General features: G+C 33.1%; 2 protein-coding genes across 3 annotated transcripts; both read right to left on the minus strand.

Annotated features, from left to right (window-relative positions):
- Window positions 1-1,233: 1,233 nt before the first annotated feature.
- LOC106761123 (BRI1 kinase inhibitor 1) lies at window positions 1,234-2,531 on the minus strand. Its single transcript, XM_014644634.2, has one exon. It carries the CDS (start codon window positions 2,226-2,228, stop codon window positions 1,344-1,346), a length of 885 nt encoding a protein of 294 aa, XP_014500120.1. The 5' UTR covers window positions 2,229-2,531; the 3' UTR covers window positions 1,234-1,343.
- A 5,235-nt stretch (window positions 2,532-7,766) lies between these two features.
- Window positions 7,767-13,177, minus strand: LOC106759679 (probable protein phosphatase 2C 12). Of its 2 annotated transcripts, none has more exons than XM_022780980.1 (9): window positions 12,389-13,177; window positions 11,438-11,609; window positions 10,358-10,511; window positions 10,199-10,262; window positions 9,588-9,695; window positions 9,082-9,207; window positions 8,716-8,951; window positions 8,426-8,625; window positions 7,767-8,322 (listed from the first exon to the last, which is right to left on the minus strand). In XM_022780980.1, the coding sequence occupies exons 1-9, from the start codon at window positions 12,590-12,592 to the stop codon at window positions 8,273-8,275; spliced, it is 1,314 nt and encodes a 437-aa protein (XP_022636701.1). In that variant the 5' UTR covers window positions 12,593-13,177; the 3' UTR covers window positions 7,767-8,272. The 2 variants fall into 2 exon arrangements, with proteins under 2 accessions (XP_022636701.1, XP_014498456.1); XM_014642970.2 differs by having other exon boundaries at window positions 7,767-8,326; window positions 12,389-13,169.
- Between the last annotated feature and the right edge of the window lie 2,314 nt (window positions 13,178-15,491).

Genomic DNA, 15,491 nt, shown 5'->3' on the forward strand with positions numbered 1-15,491 from the left:
TATGATTTGATGCCAAGAAAAGAAGAGTGTTTTTAAGTAGTTAAATTTGAAACAATAGTATAATCGCATAATGATTTGATTCTCCTTCTTCTGACTATAGGGCTTGGTTGATTTACGTTGCGCTTTCGTAACTGTTAAGCCTGTAAAGAACATGTCCCACCCTTTACGTACGTATAAGTCAGTGACAGTTGTTACTTCACCTTCGTGATTCCATGAATACAGTCTTTCTTAGTTCTTACAATGGGGACATGATTGTGACAACGTAGAACGGATTGTTTGGCAGGGAATCTTGTACTTCGCCTCTAAAAATACATTTCCGTTCGCCTTGTTTTTAGAAAAGCTAAAACAAAAGGAAAATAAACACGACATTAGGAAATAAAAAAAATACACATAAAAAATAACAGATACACAAAACCTCTCGTCATTGCAGATCATCTACGAGGAGAATGTCAGAGAAAACATATAGGCAGTTTAGACTTGAAGTTTTCTGACGCGTCTCTAGCTACTACATGCGTGCTCATCATTGATGTGTCAGAACTCAGAATTCCCATGCATAGAGATCAGAGTCTTATTTTAAAAAATCATAAACATTTTTGTTTTGTTATCCCTTTCTATGGATCAGTGTAGATCAATGCATTTTTCAATATCTCGAATTTTGACTAATTTAACAGTAATTGATTTGGATGAAAAAAAAAACAAAAACAATGCAGTAGAGTAAAATTATCTGTTGTCAATTTTTTCTTCTTCTCATGATTACGACACTCCAACTTAAGATTTTACTTAGAAAAGTCCATCTTTCACCATTTCCATAAGGAGAGAGGCCCATGGTGAGCGACAATTGTTTCAATCACCTCATCATGGAAAGACTCGGTTGCAGAGTTTTCAGAATTTTATGAGATACTATTCGCTACAAGACAGAAATCATCAATCTTCTCTGACTTGTATACTTTTTACACTTGCCCTTCTTGTCAAACTCCCATAATGGCGCATAATTTTTTCTGCAACTACAATGCAATGGTAAAATACTATTTTTTTGGCGTGTGTGAAAATAAAATACGAAAATATTATATATCCACATCTAGAAAACCACACCAGACTTGCATTTACCAGTTTGTTAATTATATTTTCGATCATCAATGTTTATTAGTTAATCAACATATATATTGTTTTAAAAAATAAATTTCAACCCGACAAATGTTAGAAACCAAGAATTACGTATGGGCAGCAACCAAGTGTAGCAATCTTCTGGCGTAGATTTAACATTACTAAAATACTATAAAACAACAAAGCTACGACAACAATAAGCAAAACTAGTAACAAAAATACTTTCTACCACGTGCGTATCAGCAATTGAGCTTCTCTTCTTTTGCAATAGAATTTTTGCAGTGAGCAATAGCAGCTTGAATGGCTGCTTGCAACTCTTCCATGGTGCTGTCATTGGAAGGAGGAAGAGCAGCGGTTGCAAGGAGAAGACCGCTGTTTGATGGAGAAGTTCTCATGGATGCCGGTGCTGAAAACTCACCTCTTCTTCCTCTCAATTCAGGCTTGGTTTTCCGAATCAAATTCCCTGAATGAGAATAAGCCTGTCCATGGAACTGTACCTTTTCTCTTTTCCCTCTGAAAAGCACTAGTGGCTGCACCATTCTCAAGTACTTCTTCAGTGCATGCATCACATCATGCCCGAGTTTCTTCTTGTGCTTACTATTCTCTTTATCTTCTTTGTCTCTAACCGGACACCCTTTACGCCCTTTTGATGACCCAAACAATGAGAAAGCAGGCTTGGACTTGGTTTCTTCCTTTGTGACTCTATTGTTGTGGTTTTCTTTGTTGTTGGAGTTGGTAATGCTGTCTATGGTGATGTTGCTCCTGGTGCTGGTGTTGCAGCTGGCACGTTTTTCGTCTTCTAAGAAGTCTCTGATGGGGAGAGTGAAACTGTCGACGGAGTTGGTGGAAAAGCGAGGAGAAGAAGAGAAGTGAGATAAGAGGTGTAAGGGAAGCAAGTGACCGTGGAAGAAAATGTCATCAGCAGGAGATAAATCAACAGCAAGAGAAGGTGGAGTTTTGGATTTGTCAAGGATTGTGGCGTTAGAAGAGTGGAGAGAGATTGTAAAGGAGAACTCATGAGAAGGGGAAGAGGATGGTGATGAAGCTGCCTTCGGGACTCCTTCTTCAGTTTTCTTTTGCACATCGTTTTCTGTGTTCTTTTGGGGTTGATGATGTGTTTCCATTATTACAGTTGAGGTTGTCTTGAAGACTAACAAGTTTCTGTGTGAAATTCTCGCTCTATGATCTTTTCTTTTTAGTAGAAATAGAGAGAGAGAGAGAGAGAGATAGAGAGAAAAAGGTGCTGTGATCTTTTCTTTGTTGTATGGATGTTAACAAAGCTTTATGAGGGATAAGGGAACCGAAAAACATGGAAAGAAAGAGAGAGTCATTGTCAAAGCACTGTTGGACTTGGTGTGTCTTGTTTTAAAATTTTTTCATAAGACACCAACTGTGTGTGTATGCGTATTATTTACGTGTGATGATTAACAAGCATATTAATTATCAACAATGGATGCATATATTTTTCTTCACAGTTATTTGCGTTTTATGAGATGAGATGAGACGTGTTTTGTGGTGTGTCAAAATGGTTAGTGGTGCGTATTGTTGGGTCCCTATCAGTTCCAACAGCGATTGTTGTGCTGGTTTTGGGAATGAGATCACAAACATCCAAATTTGGCCACCAAAGGAAGATGGGATTGGCATGGCGGATTTCACTCGAGAAATTTTGGACCTTTTTTCCCATCAGTGCACAAAAATAAATCAATTCCAATACCCTTGTACATTATTAAATTATAAGGATAATTGATTAGCCAACTCTAGCTATAGTAGTCTAGGAGGCTAGAGCCAGACGGTGCACGGTTGAATCTTTAAACACCACCCAAAAAGAGTTTTGTACGATCAAGTCAAATTCCATGCTTTATCTTGTACCTTTTTCATATACACTTTCCTAAACTTGTTAAAATTAACTCTTACCATGGACCTCTTTCAAGTATTTGTCAAAACGTATGTTACTTAGAAAGACTTAAAAGAGATGAGACTAGAGACTACAGAAAAAGCATAACGAGAGATGAGTAAAAGGGAATTGCTGAATTGAAAAAGAGATTTGGAGAGGGCCACGATCAGCGCCAGCTGTTGGGAATGATTCAGTTCACCCATTCATCCATTCATTGATTCATTGATGAACACGAAAGCTCAAAGAAACAGAAGCTCCAATGTCGTTTAGGGAAGAAAGTGTGGCCATCATCTACGTGTACATTGACTACTGCTCTATCCTATTTCCTATATACTCTCAAGAAAAAAACTAACATTTTTTTTATATACATAAAACTCGTATAGTATAATATACATATAGTTAGGTGGTGGGGGTGGTGACAGACCCACACACACGTGCATGCGGTGGTGGTCCATGCAGCAAGCATAAAGGAATTTTGTATTCATGGTTAAGGTCAACATCTTAATCATGGAGCCATTATTTGGTTCGACTGAACCATCCTCACCACTTTCACCCTTATATATTTTATATTATATTCCACATTTCTCGTCTTTTTCTTTTTCAGATAATTAGAGAGAGAACCTACCATACCATAGCATAAAACAAATCCTTCACAATCCCACAACATAGAGATCCTTTTGCTTATTAGCCATTCAATATCACAGCCAACAACAAAACCTACCTTACTTTGGATCACTCATATGCATTTCTTTCGTTTCAAAATGTCAGAGAAAAAAAAAAGTACTTCATCTTTTCAGAAAATCCCCGAGAAAACGGATCACGTTTTCATCTTAGCATGCATCATTGCAATATTGAATGGATTTGCAGAACCTGCTTTATTCGATTTTGATGTTTCCATGCATATTCCTAAGAAATTAATTAATGTACATATCCCCAACATTCATATTTACTTAGTTTTTGCTGACTTTTGTCGTCAATTCGACGTGATTTAGCTCATGTATTGACCTAATTAAGGATTTACTAACATACCTATTGTAGTTTAGCTAAACCTTATCTTTTTGCACTTCTCACTGGAATTTGACCTAACTCCAGAACTATGAGAAAATGGCAAAATATGTGTGCTGTAAAGCAAAATGAGAATTCTTACCAGCTTTTTCGAGGAAACAAAGGACTTCTTAGACGTAATTGCATGAGGAAGCATAAATTCTCTAGAGACAGATATCTTTCTATTTTTTTGGCTTTTAATCAGATTTAGCAGATGAAATGACTACTCAATTATCTTTATCAATCATTACGCATTCCTTCCCAGCCAAAGAATCATAAAAAATTATCACTCTAATTATTTGGTTTCCTCTTATATCATTCATTTTCTTTTTGAATTTCTACCTTCCTTTAGAAAATAAATAATACTATTATATTACATTAATACTTATATAACAATAATGTTTATATAATAGTAATTGTTTTTTCAACTTCAAAATTCATTGGATAATCACCATGTATTATTAACTTTTGAGTCCAAAATTCTTTTACGATTTTCTCCTCTCTTAAAAGATATTTTAAAGGATTAAGAGAATAAAGTATATTTAAATTATATTGAATCTCAATCATTAAATAATGTAATATTATTAAACATATATGAAAATAAACAAAACACAAAAATGTTACATAAATATTAAATACTTATTTACATAAGATCAATAATAAATAATATCTCGAAGACAGCATTACGAATAGGTAAATGTTTTTTTACACTAAATATAATCACTTGACAACTACTGTTAGGGCAATATAGTTATATAAAAAAGTAAATTTTTAATTTTTATATTTATAAAAAAAAGATAAAATATCAAAAAAACGAACGTGACGTGGACGTAAAAATTTTTTGAGTACCAAACAGTGAAACCTTTACTAATATTAATCTCGTGCTCATACAAATGTCATTCATTTTAAGTAATGTCGTGTTAAGATAATTTTACGTTAACATTTCCCAGTTTTCTTATTTTTAAGAGGCATCAAAGTGAGTATTGTCTACGTAATATACACTATGAATGTATAAAGAGGATTACTCCCTCCACCACTCCTATCCCTCCCTACACCTCCTTAAAAAAAATATTATAAAATTACCTTTTTTACTTTTACCATTCATTATTTTTAGTTTTTTTTGTTAAAACTCTAATTTTCTCTCTCTTATTTTCATTCAGCTGCAGCCCTACTCTCCCATCCCACCCCTACTCTCTCACTCTCTCTCTCTTTTCTCCTACCATTTTTGTTTCTCTTATTACTCAACTCCATTTCCTTTTCAATCCCCCACCATATTCCTTTCTTCTCCATTTTCTAGTTCTCTTCAATTTGCTTCTTTTTGTCTTCTCCATTTCAATGTAGGTGTACTTCGTTTTGTGGTGGATGTTGCAGAGTTTGACGTTTGATATTTGAGAAGTTGATTGGTATTGTGTTTTTTGTGTACAAAAGAAGAACATAATTGTAAAAGGCCTAAACAAATATGTAAGATCCGTTGGACCTTCAACGAATCTCGAAATTTGTCAACAGATATCAAAATCCGTTGCGGATCTTCAACAGATCTCACATATCCGTTCAGGCTTTCACGTTTGTTTGTTTTTTTTTTTAGTTAATTAATTTTATTTTTTTGTATAAATTCTTATTTGTAGTATATATTTTTATATTTTGAATTTTTTTATATTACTTATAATTATGTAATTTGTTTAGAATTTATTAAAATTTTTGAAAGGCCAAGCGAATATAGGAGATGCATGTCATGATTTACATTGATGGGATGTCAAGTTTAATTAAAGGCCAAACGGATGTTAATAAAAAGAAACAAATTTTAACTCCAGGATGGCTATCGGAAGGTGCAGCAAACAATGTTGTGGTGATGGAGGGAGTAATCCTCGTATATAAAATTTTCAGTTTTATTTATATTTTAGGAGACATCTTACTACTAATTACACCCCATGTTTTCATTCCAAATTATGTGAAAGCGGTTTTTGAAGAAAATTTATGTATGATTGATTTAAATAGTAATATAATTTACAATTTGAATATGTAAAATTCATATAAATTATTCAAAACCATTTATAATAACATAATGATATTTTAACAACACTTTTTAATAACTTTTTTATAATAGGACATGTAACACCATTCCATTCGTTTGTTTAAATTTATTAAAAAAAAAATTTGAAACGAACCAATCAAAAAAAAATTGTTAAAGAAATTTTTTCGTTATAATAAACAAGTTGTGTTACTAGAGTTCATTTCTAAAATTATATCAAACAAAGTTAAACTTGTAGTCAGCGGCAAGAACATGAGCATGAACGAAGTTAGTATAAATTGCAGAATCTCAATGTTGAAACCGTTTTTTCGTTCTTCTTTCCACTTTCATTGTGCATCTTCTGTCCTTTCTCTCTCTGCGTTACGCTCTCTGCTTCTCAGGTACGCTAGCTTCTCATTCACATCGTTTTTTCTCTTAATTCTCTTCCAACATATTTCTCTTAAGACTTTAGTGGCTATACTTAGTTTCGGTGCCTCCTATAAAATAAAATAAGAAAATCTCAACATGCACAAAGCTTTACACTACTAGGGAAAAAACCAACATTCTCTTCGACCTTTGTTTTTACATTATCTATCACTTCTTTCTCTTACTTGGCTTGGTGTCATTTTTAAAACAATAAAACCTTTACTCGAAGAGTAGAACTTGTTATCTTCCACAAATATTAGTATAAAAAATCTTTCATTTCTAATTAAGTCACTTTCTTCAAAGGTGATGTATCATTACCCAATTTGAAGGTGGGAACAAGACAGTGTAAATATTGGATTTAATTTATTTTCTGTTCATATTTGTGGATTTATGTTCATATATTTATATTCTATTTTTATATTGAGAGTTATATATATATCAATGGTACTATTTCCTTATTATTGAATAAGATACACATTTTTCATCCTTTCTTTTCTTATAACATATTATCAGAGCCATGGTTAAAAGCATATCTTTGCGATATTCGTGAAGAAGTGTGTTCGAAGTCCCATATAAGACTAATTTATAATATATATATATAGTGCAAACATGACCTTACAAACTGATTTTGTAAGGATGTGTTAGACTTTAAAATTCACTTCTAATAATAAATGCCACATTTTTTCAGTAAGAATAACTTTCGGATAAAATTATTAAAGAAAATCAATATATAAAAATATATATATATATATATATGTGTGTGCGCGCAATTGTTATCCAATTTTGATAGGAATATTTTATTTCTAATTCCTTATTATAAAAATTGTTTGATAATTTTACATTTAATTATTACTAAAAAATAACCCTATAAAAGCAAAAAGAAAGTTTGTAGAGTAAAAAAATTACTGCTTACTTACAAAAAAATATTCTAAAGAATCATTTATATAAATGTTTACGAAAACTATTTTTATAAAAAAACTTGCTACTATCACGTGTATGGATCAACTATCTGAAGTTGTACTAACTTATCCAATAATATCGAATTTGAATATTCGACAGAGTTGTCATCCATAATTGTTTCATAAGGCTTAGACATGAATGTACGGAAGATACTTGTGGTTTTTCCCGAATAAAAGATAGAAAACAGCCTTCAAAAACAATGAAATGTGTTGAAAGAAACCCGTTAATCCGGATAAATAAAGGACGGGGAACGTGGAAACATTTCTAATACAAAATAGATAATATAGGCATGGTAAAAGAAACAATAAAAAGCTACCAGAAAAAAAATCGTTGAGAAACCTTAATGAGAATCGAATTTTTTCTTCTTTTTTGAAAAACATCTATTCTATAGTGGAACTGGTCTACATGAATTCCAAATAAAAACTCCCTTGTATTCCCAATAAAAGAAACTGAATACCCTCTCTGAAGCACAATACAACAAAGGCCACTTCCATTAAAGATCGATTTCGTGATTCCAAAGACCTATATACAGATGAATGGATAAGGGGAGAAAAAAGGAATAAAATAATGAATCACCTCGACGTCCTGTTGTACATTTCCACTTTTAACACTACACTTCGGTGGTTCAAACTCCTCTCTTTTAAGTCAGAATTCTTCATCAAGCTGCAATTGTTTGTTAATCTCCTGACTGGAACAACACAGAAAGCTCCACACTGTTCTTCATGAAAATTTCCAAAATAGACCCGTATTTAGAGAAGCCTCCCTTGTAAATCTAATAAAGAAGTCACTGTTGCTTGGAAGTTTGAGCTTCCCGTTAGGGGAACAATCTTTGTTTCTCAATATGCAAATTTACATGATAATTCATTAGTCACTTCCGCTGCTAAGTCTATCTGAAAGCAAAATGTCGAATTAGAAAATCATATTATGGACATGCATTACTTGAGGCATCGATGGATATAAATGCGGGGATGCGTTAACGAAACAAATACCCGATGTTCGCTTCCCTTCCATGGCTTCTCTCTTCTCCTGGCAACTTGAACAAAGGAAAGGTCCATCCCAGGGACGCAACCTTCCTGGATTAGACGCACCCACGTGTATGGAAATACCCTCCCCAGGTTTAATCTCTACCTGACACACTGCGCAGACAAACAACTTGAACATGTTGCAGAGTGGATATTTTGTTTCCAACCTGCATATTGGACAAGGATGTCTCATGTTAAGAGAAATATAACTAAAGAGCAAGATGCCAACATTCACAAAACATGTTATGAAACCAGACCTCTCTGAAAGCATAGCAGATCCTTCCTCATATAGTTCCCGTACCACATCTGGCTCAAGGTATTGTTTGTCAATGTAAGATGATGATTCAGAGGACTTTTTGCGAAAAATGGACTTAAGCCTTCCTTTTACCGGTTTCTTTTGTGTTGTCCCAGAAGTAGGTGGCTTCTCCTGCGGATATACATCAATAACAATGCAGGTTGTGTCATCTCTAAGTCCCTTTGCATGCACGGCTTCCTGAAGGAAGAAAAGAAGCAGGAGTGGGTACAAATAGAAATAAGTAATATTTCCCTCCAATTTTAGTACATATTTTAGTACAAATTGATGATCATTTGACATTAATTTCTTATGTAAAAGATGTGCATACTTTCACAATATGTGGTGCCGCAACCTCAGCTGACATGCCACGACAGCAATCAAAGGCCATTTCTGCTGTTAGAGCATCCCAGACACCATCACTGCTGATAATGATCCTGCCTCCAGCGGTAGAAAGCTGCACAAACAGACACGAGAGGAAAATGCAGAAATTAAGCACTGTAAGGGCATAAAAAATACGGAAGGATTTACAACAAGAAACAATCATTTCGAGTTTTAAAAGGCAATATCTTCAGAAAAAAAAAAATATTTAAATGCTCTTTATGAATTGGAAGAGAATCATGCCACTATTTCAGCCTACGAAGCAGAGATAGAGAATAAAGAAGAACTAAAACTTAAGTAGACAAAATATATATATATATATATATATATATATATATATATATATATATATATATATATATATATATATATATATAATACATTAAAGTAAAATTAAGAAGTGAAGCGTGAGAGAAACAACTAATGAACATAAAATACAAGAAAGCAATGGCCAACCTTCACTTGCTTTACGTGTGGTACAGGGACAATAAATTCACCAACATCCTTATCACCAATGGATCGGGAGAGACACAAACCACCTGGCCAACATCTCAAAGGACCAACCTACAAATATCGTTAATCTAGTCAAGTATAGTACAACTTAAAAAGCAAGTTTTTTATAAAGAGAATACTAGAAAATTGAAAAGGAAGATCATTTATAAATCATCACAAATGACCAGTATAACACTAATAATGTAAACAACAGTTATCCGAAAAATATTAAGAAAATTGATGACATGTGATGAGTACTGTTAAGCTATGGTCATGATCCTACAACTAGCATCACTTATCTCGCTTCTCAACTCTCCATGGTATAATTGACCTGGTTTATTTCTTAATATCTGCTTATCTAGTTTAACTTTTCAAGCGTAGTGCACAAAAAGATAAATATTGCTGTTGCCAGAGGCATCAAACCCATTGGACAACCAGCCTCACTCATTGCTTCAATTTTAGCATTGGCGATATTTTGTTCCTAAAAGGGGGTGGTGGTGAGAGGTATTGAAGTTTTTAGGGAATCAGTTCCATGAAAGATAACAAAAGGAATCACAATTAAAAAAGAAAAATACCTCTGTGCCTCCCCCTGTATTTAGACGACCAACCTCACCTCCACTAGAAGTGATGCGGACCCTCCTGATTAAAAGAAAAAAAAAAGGTTGAGGCGGTGCTGCAATGTAATGTAGCAATTCCAACAGTTATTCAAATAAACCATTCCAGTAACAACTCACTCCTCTTCGTTGCTATCTAGTCTATGGTCTGCTGACAAGTAATAAATCCCACCCTCATGAGGTTCAAGTATGCAACGGGAATCACCAACTGATGCAACTGTCACAACACATCCATCTATAATCATGAAGGTTGCAGTTGTTCCTGATGTTTGTGCTGTACAAGCAAAGATAATAGTGTATATTAAATCAGCATAAAAGTTATAAAAAATACAACAAAAAGCTTGGTAACTCGTAAGTATAAAACCTATCAGTCACAGCTCAGCTAGTAATTTTCATTAGAAAATGTATATGTTCTCCAACAACTATGTCAATGTCTTATTTTCCATTTGGGGTGTTCGAAGCTTAGTTTGGAAAGTAAACTATAAGTTTCGTCACATGTTTGATTACCCTCAAAACTACATTTATAGATTAAAACTTTGAACGAAAACTCAGTTTTGTAGAACAAAGAGTTGGAAGCTTAGCAAACTTTAATCCAACCAAGCACTATATATAAAAAGGAGGATTTCCAATATATTCAACCAAAAGAAGATACTGTGTTTAAAAGAGAATGTTACTAATATTTTTCGTATATAAATAGCTGCATTAACTCAATTGCCCTTATGGCTAAACAAGATTATATTTTTCTCGGTATGCATTAGACAATTAAAGCTATAGCTGACGAAAATATAAGCACGTTTTTTAAGGTTGGAAAAGTATTATGAGGGCTTCATGATATAGTCAACATGTTCAGCATGAATTCTACCTTCTATTCTTTAATTTTTTATTTTTTTTGCTTTTGACAATTGAGAATATTGACTAGTTGTTTACGTAAAGAATAATACTAAGTTCTCCTATAATGTTTTCCCATCAATTCCCTCTGCTTACTAGATGAAAAAAGTATTGAATACATTTAACTTTTCATCCAACATAGTTTACTTTTTCACTCAATAATTTCTTTAAAAAGTACGAGGTTACATAGAAGATATAGCATTACTCTTTTGGCAACATTACATCATTACTATGAAGATTTCAGATGGAAGACACGAATTTGCCTCATAGGCTAATAATTAATAGAAACAAGAACAAACACTACATTTATACCTTTTCTTTGAAAATCTTTATCAGTTTTCACAAAGCCTGCAACCAAAGCCCTAGGCAACGCTGAAACCCACTCATCTCTGTTAAGATCAGAAGGAATTGCACTTAAAACGTTGTTCAGAAGATTCTCCTTGGCATAAATAGCGGCAGCAGATCCATTATGGCCATCAAATAGCTGTAAAACATCGACATCAGAGAATACAAATACAAGAAGAAAAAAATAGCTTATGTTGTATTAACATCAGCATCATCGAAAAACCGCCAACAAAATCTTGTCATTCAACTACTGCAACTGAATTAGAAAAAAACTTCTACTCGCTTTCATATACACAAACAAAAGCTAGCTATCAAGAAGTAGCCGGTGAACATTCATTTCAATTTGCTATAAAAGTCAATGATGAGTGAAAACTCTTGGAAAATCGCTACTGGGGAAAAACCTTGGCAGTGAACAATAAAGTGAGTAATATGGGCTTCATGTTGAAAGAGAAATCAGAGAAATCATATCATTGGCAATTTGCTAGAACTCTCTCCGGTTTTGACTATCTAAGAGTGTGTTTGAAAATCCACAGAAAAATAACAAATCACGGTGTGAAACGTAAAAGCTATGACCATCAGTTTCTTACTAAGGAGGGAAAACCACATCTGAGATACGGATCCAAACATCAAATTTAAGCAAAAGTAAGAAGTGATTGACTTCAAATTGTAAGCAACTCAACAAGAAGTAGGCAGTCAACAAGCTGAATTTGCATTGTACACACTGACACAGCTCTTTCAATTTTATCTCTCATAATATCATGTCAGTGTATGATACATAAAATAAGACATCTCACACACATTGACTTCTGATGCATCATCACAATCACATTAAACCCACACACGAATTGCAACATTCATTGAATCCAGTTTTACAGAAGAAAGCAGGAAGCGACGGTATGAGAAAGGAACATAACATACCCCAAAAACAGAATACGTAGAAACCCCATCTCCCACCACCCTCTGGCATTCCGTCTTCAGCAGCGTGAAATCCTCTCCTTTCTTATTCTCACTGGCTTGACCGTGCACGAGCACAACATCCGGCTTCTCAGTTTTCTCGTTGGCCAACTCACGCTTCAGCAGCACCGAAAGGGGAACCGTTTGGCGTTCACCCAGACCAGACATTGTTCGCGCCGATGAACCTCAATTTCTCCGACACGACACACCGATACGCAGTGCTTTAATCCTCCATATGGTTGCAAGAAAATCGTTAAATAGGAGAGAATCAGACACTGCAACCAATTGTGGTAACGGAAATTACTATAAGATGGCAATGCGGAGAAAGGGGGAGGTTAAGACAGCGTGGAATGGAGCCGTCGAAAAACGCGGATCCCGGCGTTCTGCAAAGCTTGCATTCTTGTTTGTATGGTTGAATAATGCATTCAACAACGCAGAGACAACAAAGCACGAAACGAAACGAAACGAAACAGAGAGAGATTAATGAATGAACCGTTTTCTTTTTCTTTCTAAGCCCCCAAAGAACACGGTGAATGACGTGACATGGCAAATACGCATCGTTTCATTCGTCCGCGCCAGCCAGGCACGCTCAATGTCAACGTTTTCTTCACTCTACCGCCCCTGTCAAATTCACTTCCCAATCTACTCCATACCCAAAACCTTCAAAAATATACCCCTTCAAATTTTATTGTTATCATTTTCTTATACTACCATAAAAACTAATTACTTTATCATAATTTATAACTAAATAATTGTATGAAAAAATCATCACACCCAATACTATCACAAAGTCGTATACGCGATTGATCTTCGATTCAATACATTACAGAAAACACTTACTCGAATAACAAAATAAATAATCGTACAAAACCATTTTACAGTATGAGTTTATTAAAATATATCATTTAATAATTGAGTTTTTTTTATTTTAATTTGGGAGAGTTATTCATAAAGTGTAAATTAAGATTTGTGGAAAAGCAATAATAGATGAGAAAGTGTATGGGTAACATCGGGATATCTAAATTCGCCAACAATTAGAAGGCCCTACCCTACATGTTTTCTTTTGGTGTTGGTTAAGAGAGAGTCGGGACGGAAATTTCCAGGATAACTACTTTATTTTACAAAATTTTAAATATATATTGATTAAATAAAAGAATTTTAAAAATTATAGGACTAATTTAATTATTAAAACTATATAGGAAGCGTGTGAATATTTTGTTGCTGTAGTTTGCAAAAAGTAAATATAAGAGTATAATATCCACGTAAAATTATTACTGAACTTTTATTAATTTCTATCCTAATAAAATGTGTGTATTTTTATGTGAAGTAAGTAGATATCATTAGAACTAACTAAGTAATTTTAAAACATGAGATTAAAACTAATTGAATATTAATTATATGTGGGTTCTTTAGTGGATCTTCATTTAATTTGAAGAATCATCTTTCATATCTTATCTTAATATGTAAGATTAGATTCATTGCACTTTTGTCATAATTCGAGTGTTAAGGAAAGAATAGAAAGAACAAGTCAACCTTTTTATATTTATTGTGATTATAATAAAATTCAATGGTAAAAAAAAAGAAAACACCGCTTAAATACTTCTTATAATTTGAAATCAAAGATGTATTACACAGATACAGATATCAATAATATATTAGTTCACCAATATTAAATAGAAAATAATATTAAATTAATTATATAATTAATGAAGAAAAAATGAGATCGAGTCACTTTTAACATTCACACAATTTTTCTTTCAAATTGTTTGATAGTTGTTAGTTTCAGTCTTCGTGTCAGCTTTACTGTTCGGAGATGTATTTGTCAAAGGTTTTTCAATGTTAAAACAAATAGTCCAAGTTCAATGTAAAGGTATTAAATATATAGTAGTTGCTATCACATACTTTTTACTATGACATGTATTTATAGTTTTTTATATAGGTTTGAGATTAGTGAAATTTTAATTGTGGTCCAATTTCAACACAATACTCCTAATTATCATCTACTTCAATTCTTGTAAGAAAAACTTATTTATTGAATGAGGTAAGACGTTTTTCGTGATAGTCATTTAGTATTGCCTGCTAGTTCAACATTTTCTCGCTGCTTCAACTATCTTCTTCATCAGAGTCGTCCGGTTTGATTGGTGTGAGATATTGTGTAGGTCATCCGCTCCAGTACACAATAGACATTGTTTTATTTATACAGTCCTAATCCAAAATAAGATGTTTGAAGTGATTTTTCCTCATTTAAGTGTTGACTTCCTTTATAACTAAAACGCTACCTACTGCTAAAGTTTATGGGATCTACTTTCACTTGAGCAAAGTTAAAAGCGTTTAAAGTGAAAAACATTTGTTTGACTTTTCATTTTCTTTTCTTTTCTCGAATGAATATGAGATTGAAGATAATGTTAAAAATAGCCAAACTCGTTTTCGACTCCTCTTGAATTCCGAATAATATATCTTCCAGTGATAACATTTTCTCCTGATCAGGTTTCCTAGTTAAGTTGATGTTTTTCTAGTTCAGTATGTGTTGAGTAATTTTTTACTTCAGAACTTATTTTTAAAATTCTCCTAAAATAAATAATTATGTAAATTTATTTTTTATGAACTGTCAATATAGAAAGCTATACACTGGCAAATAGTTAAAAATTAGAAGGATGAGTTTATTTTTAATATAATTATAAAAGTAAGAAAAAATTGATAGTTGTAGTGAGAATGCAAAAATGTGTTGTGTGCAAAGTGGTGTTTGATTTGAAGTAAGAAAAGGGGAAAAACCAGAACATCGGATGCGGAGAAGCCGCAATCATCGGCGCTTGTTATTTTAGTCTTATAGACAAAAACAATTGGCGCATCCACGTCACACCACGCCGAAAGGAACAGATCATCAAATCAAAATCACAACAAAAATAATATATGGTAAAGTTATATATATTTATATTTATTTAATAATATATTAAAAAAGTAAAATATTATAAAAATAATATTTTTATTATTATTTAAAATGTAATAATATTAAATAAATTTAAAAAGTTTGTGTGTGTTGAATTATTATTTTTTAAAATCAAAGGAT

The sequence above is a fragment of the Vigna radiata genome, chromosome 5 (assembly GCF_000741045.1).
Source record: "Vigna radiata var. radiata cultivar VC1973A chromosome 5, Vradiata_ver6, whole genome shotgun sequence".
In the NCBI taxonomy this organism is placed as follows: domain Eukaryota; kingdom Viridiplantae; phylum Streptophyta; class Magnoliopsida; order Fabales; family Fabaceae; genus Vigna; species Vigna radiata.

What these genes read in the sequence shown, in the direction of transcription:
- LOC106761123 (XM_014644634.2), bottom strand. Translation starts at nt 2,228, where the DNA reads ATGGAAACACATCATCAACCCCAAAAGAACACAGAAAACGATGTGCAA.
- LOC106759679 (XM_022780980.1), bottom strand. Translation starts at nt 12,592, where the DNA reads ATGTCTGGTCTGGGTGAACGCCAAACGGTTCCCCTTTCGGTGCTGCTG. An exon ending in TAAAGATTTTCAAAGAAAAG is followed by an intron (nt 10,512 to 11,437) that starts GTATAAATGTAG and finishes TTGCTTGTACAG; the next exon opens with CACAAACATCAGGAACAACT. An exon ending in CACACGTAAAGCAAGTGAAG is followed by an intron (nt 9,208 to 9,587) that starts GTTGGCCATTGC and finishes CTGTTTGTGCAG; the next exon opens with CTTTCTACCGCTGGAGGCAG.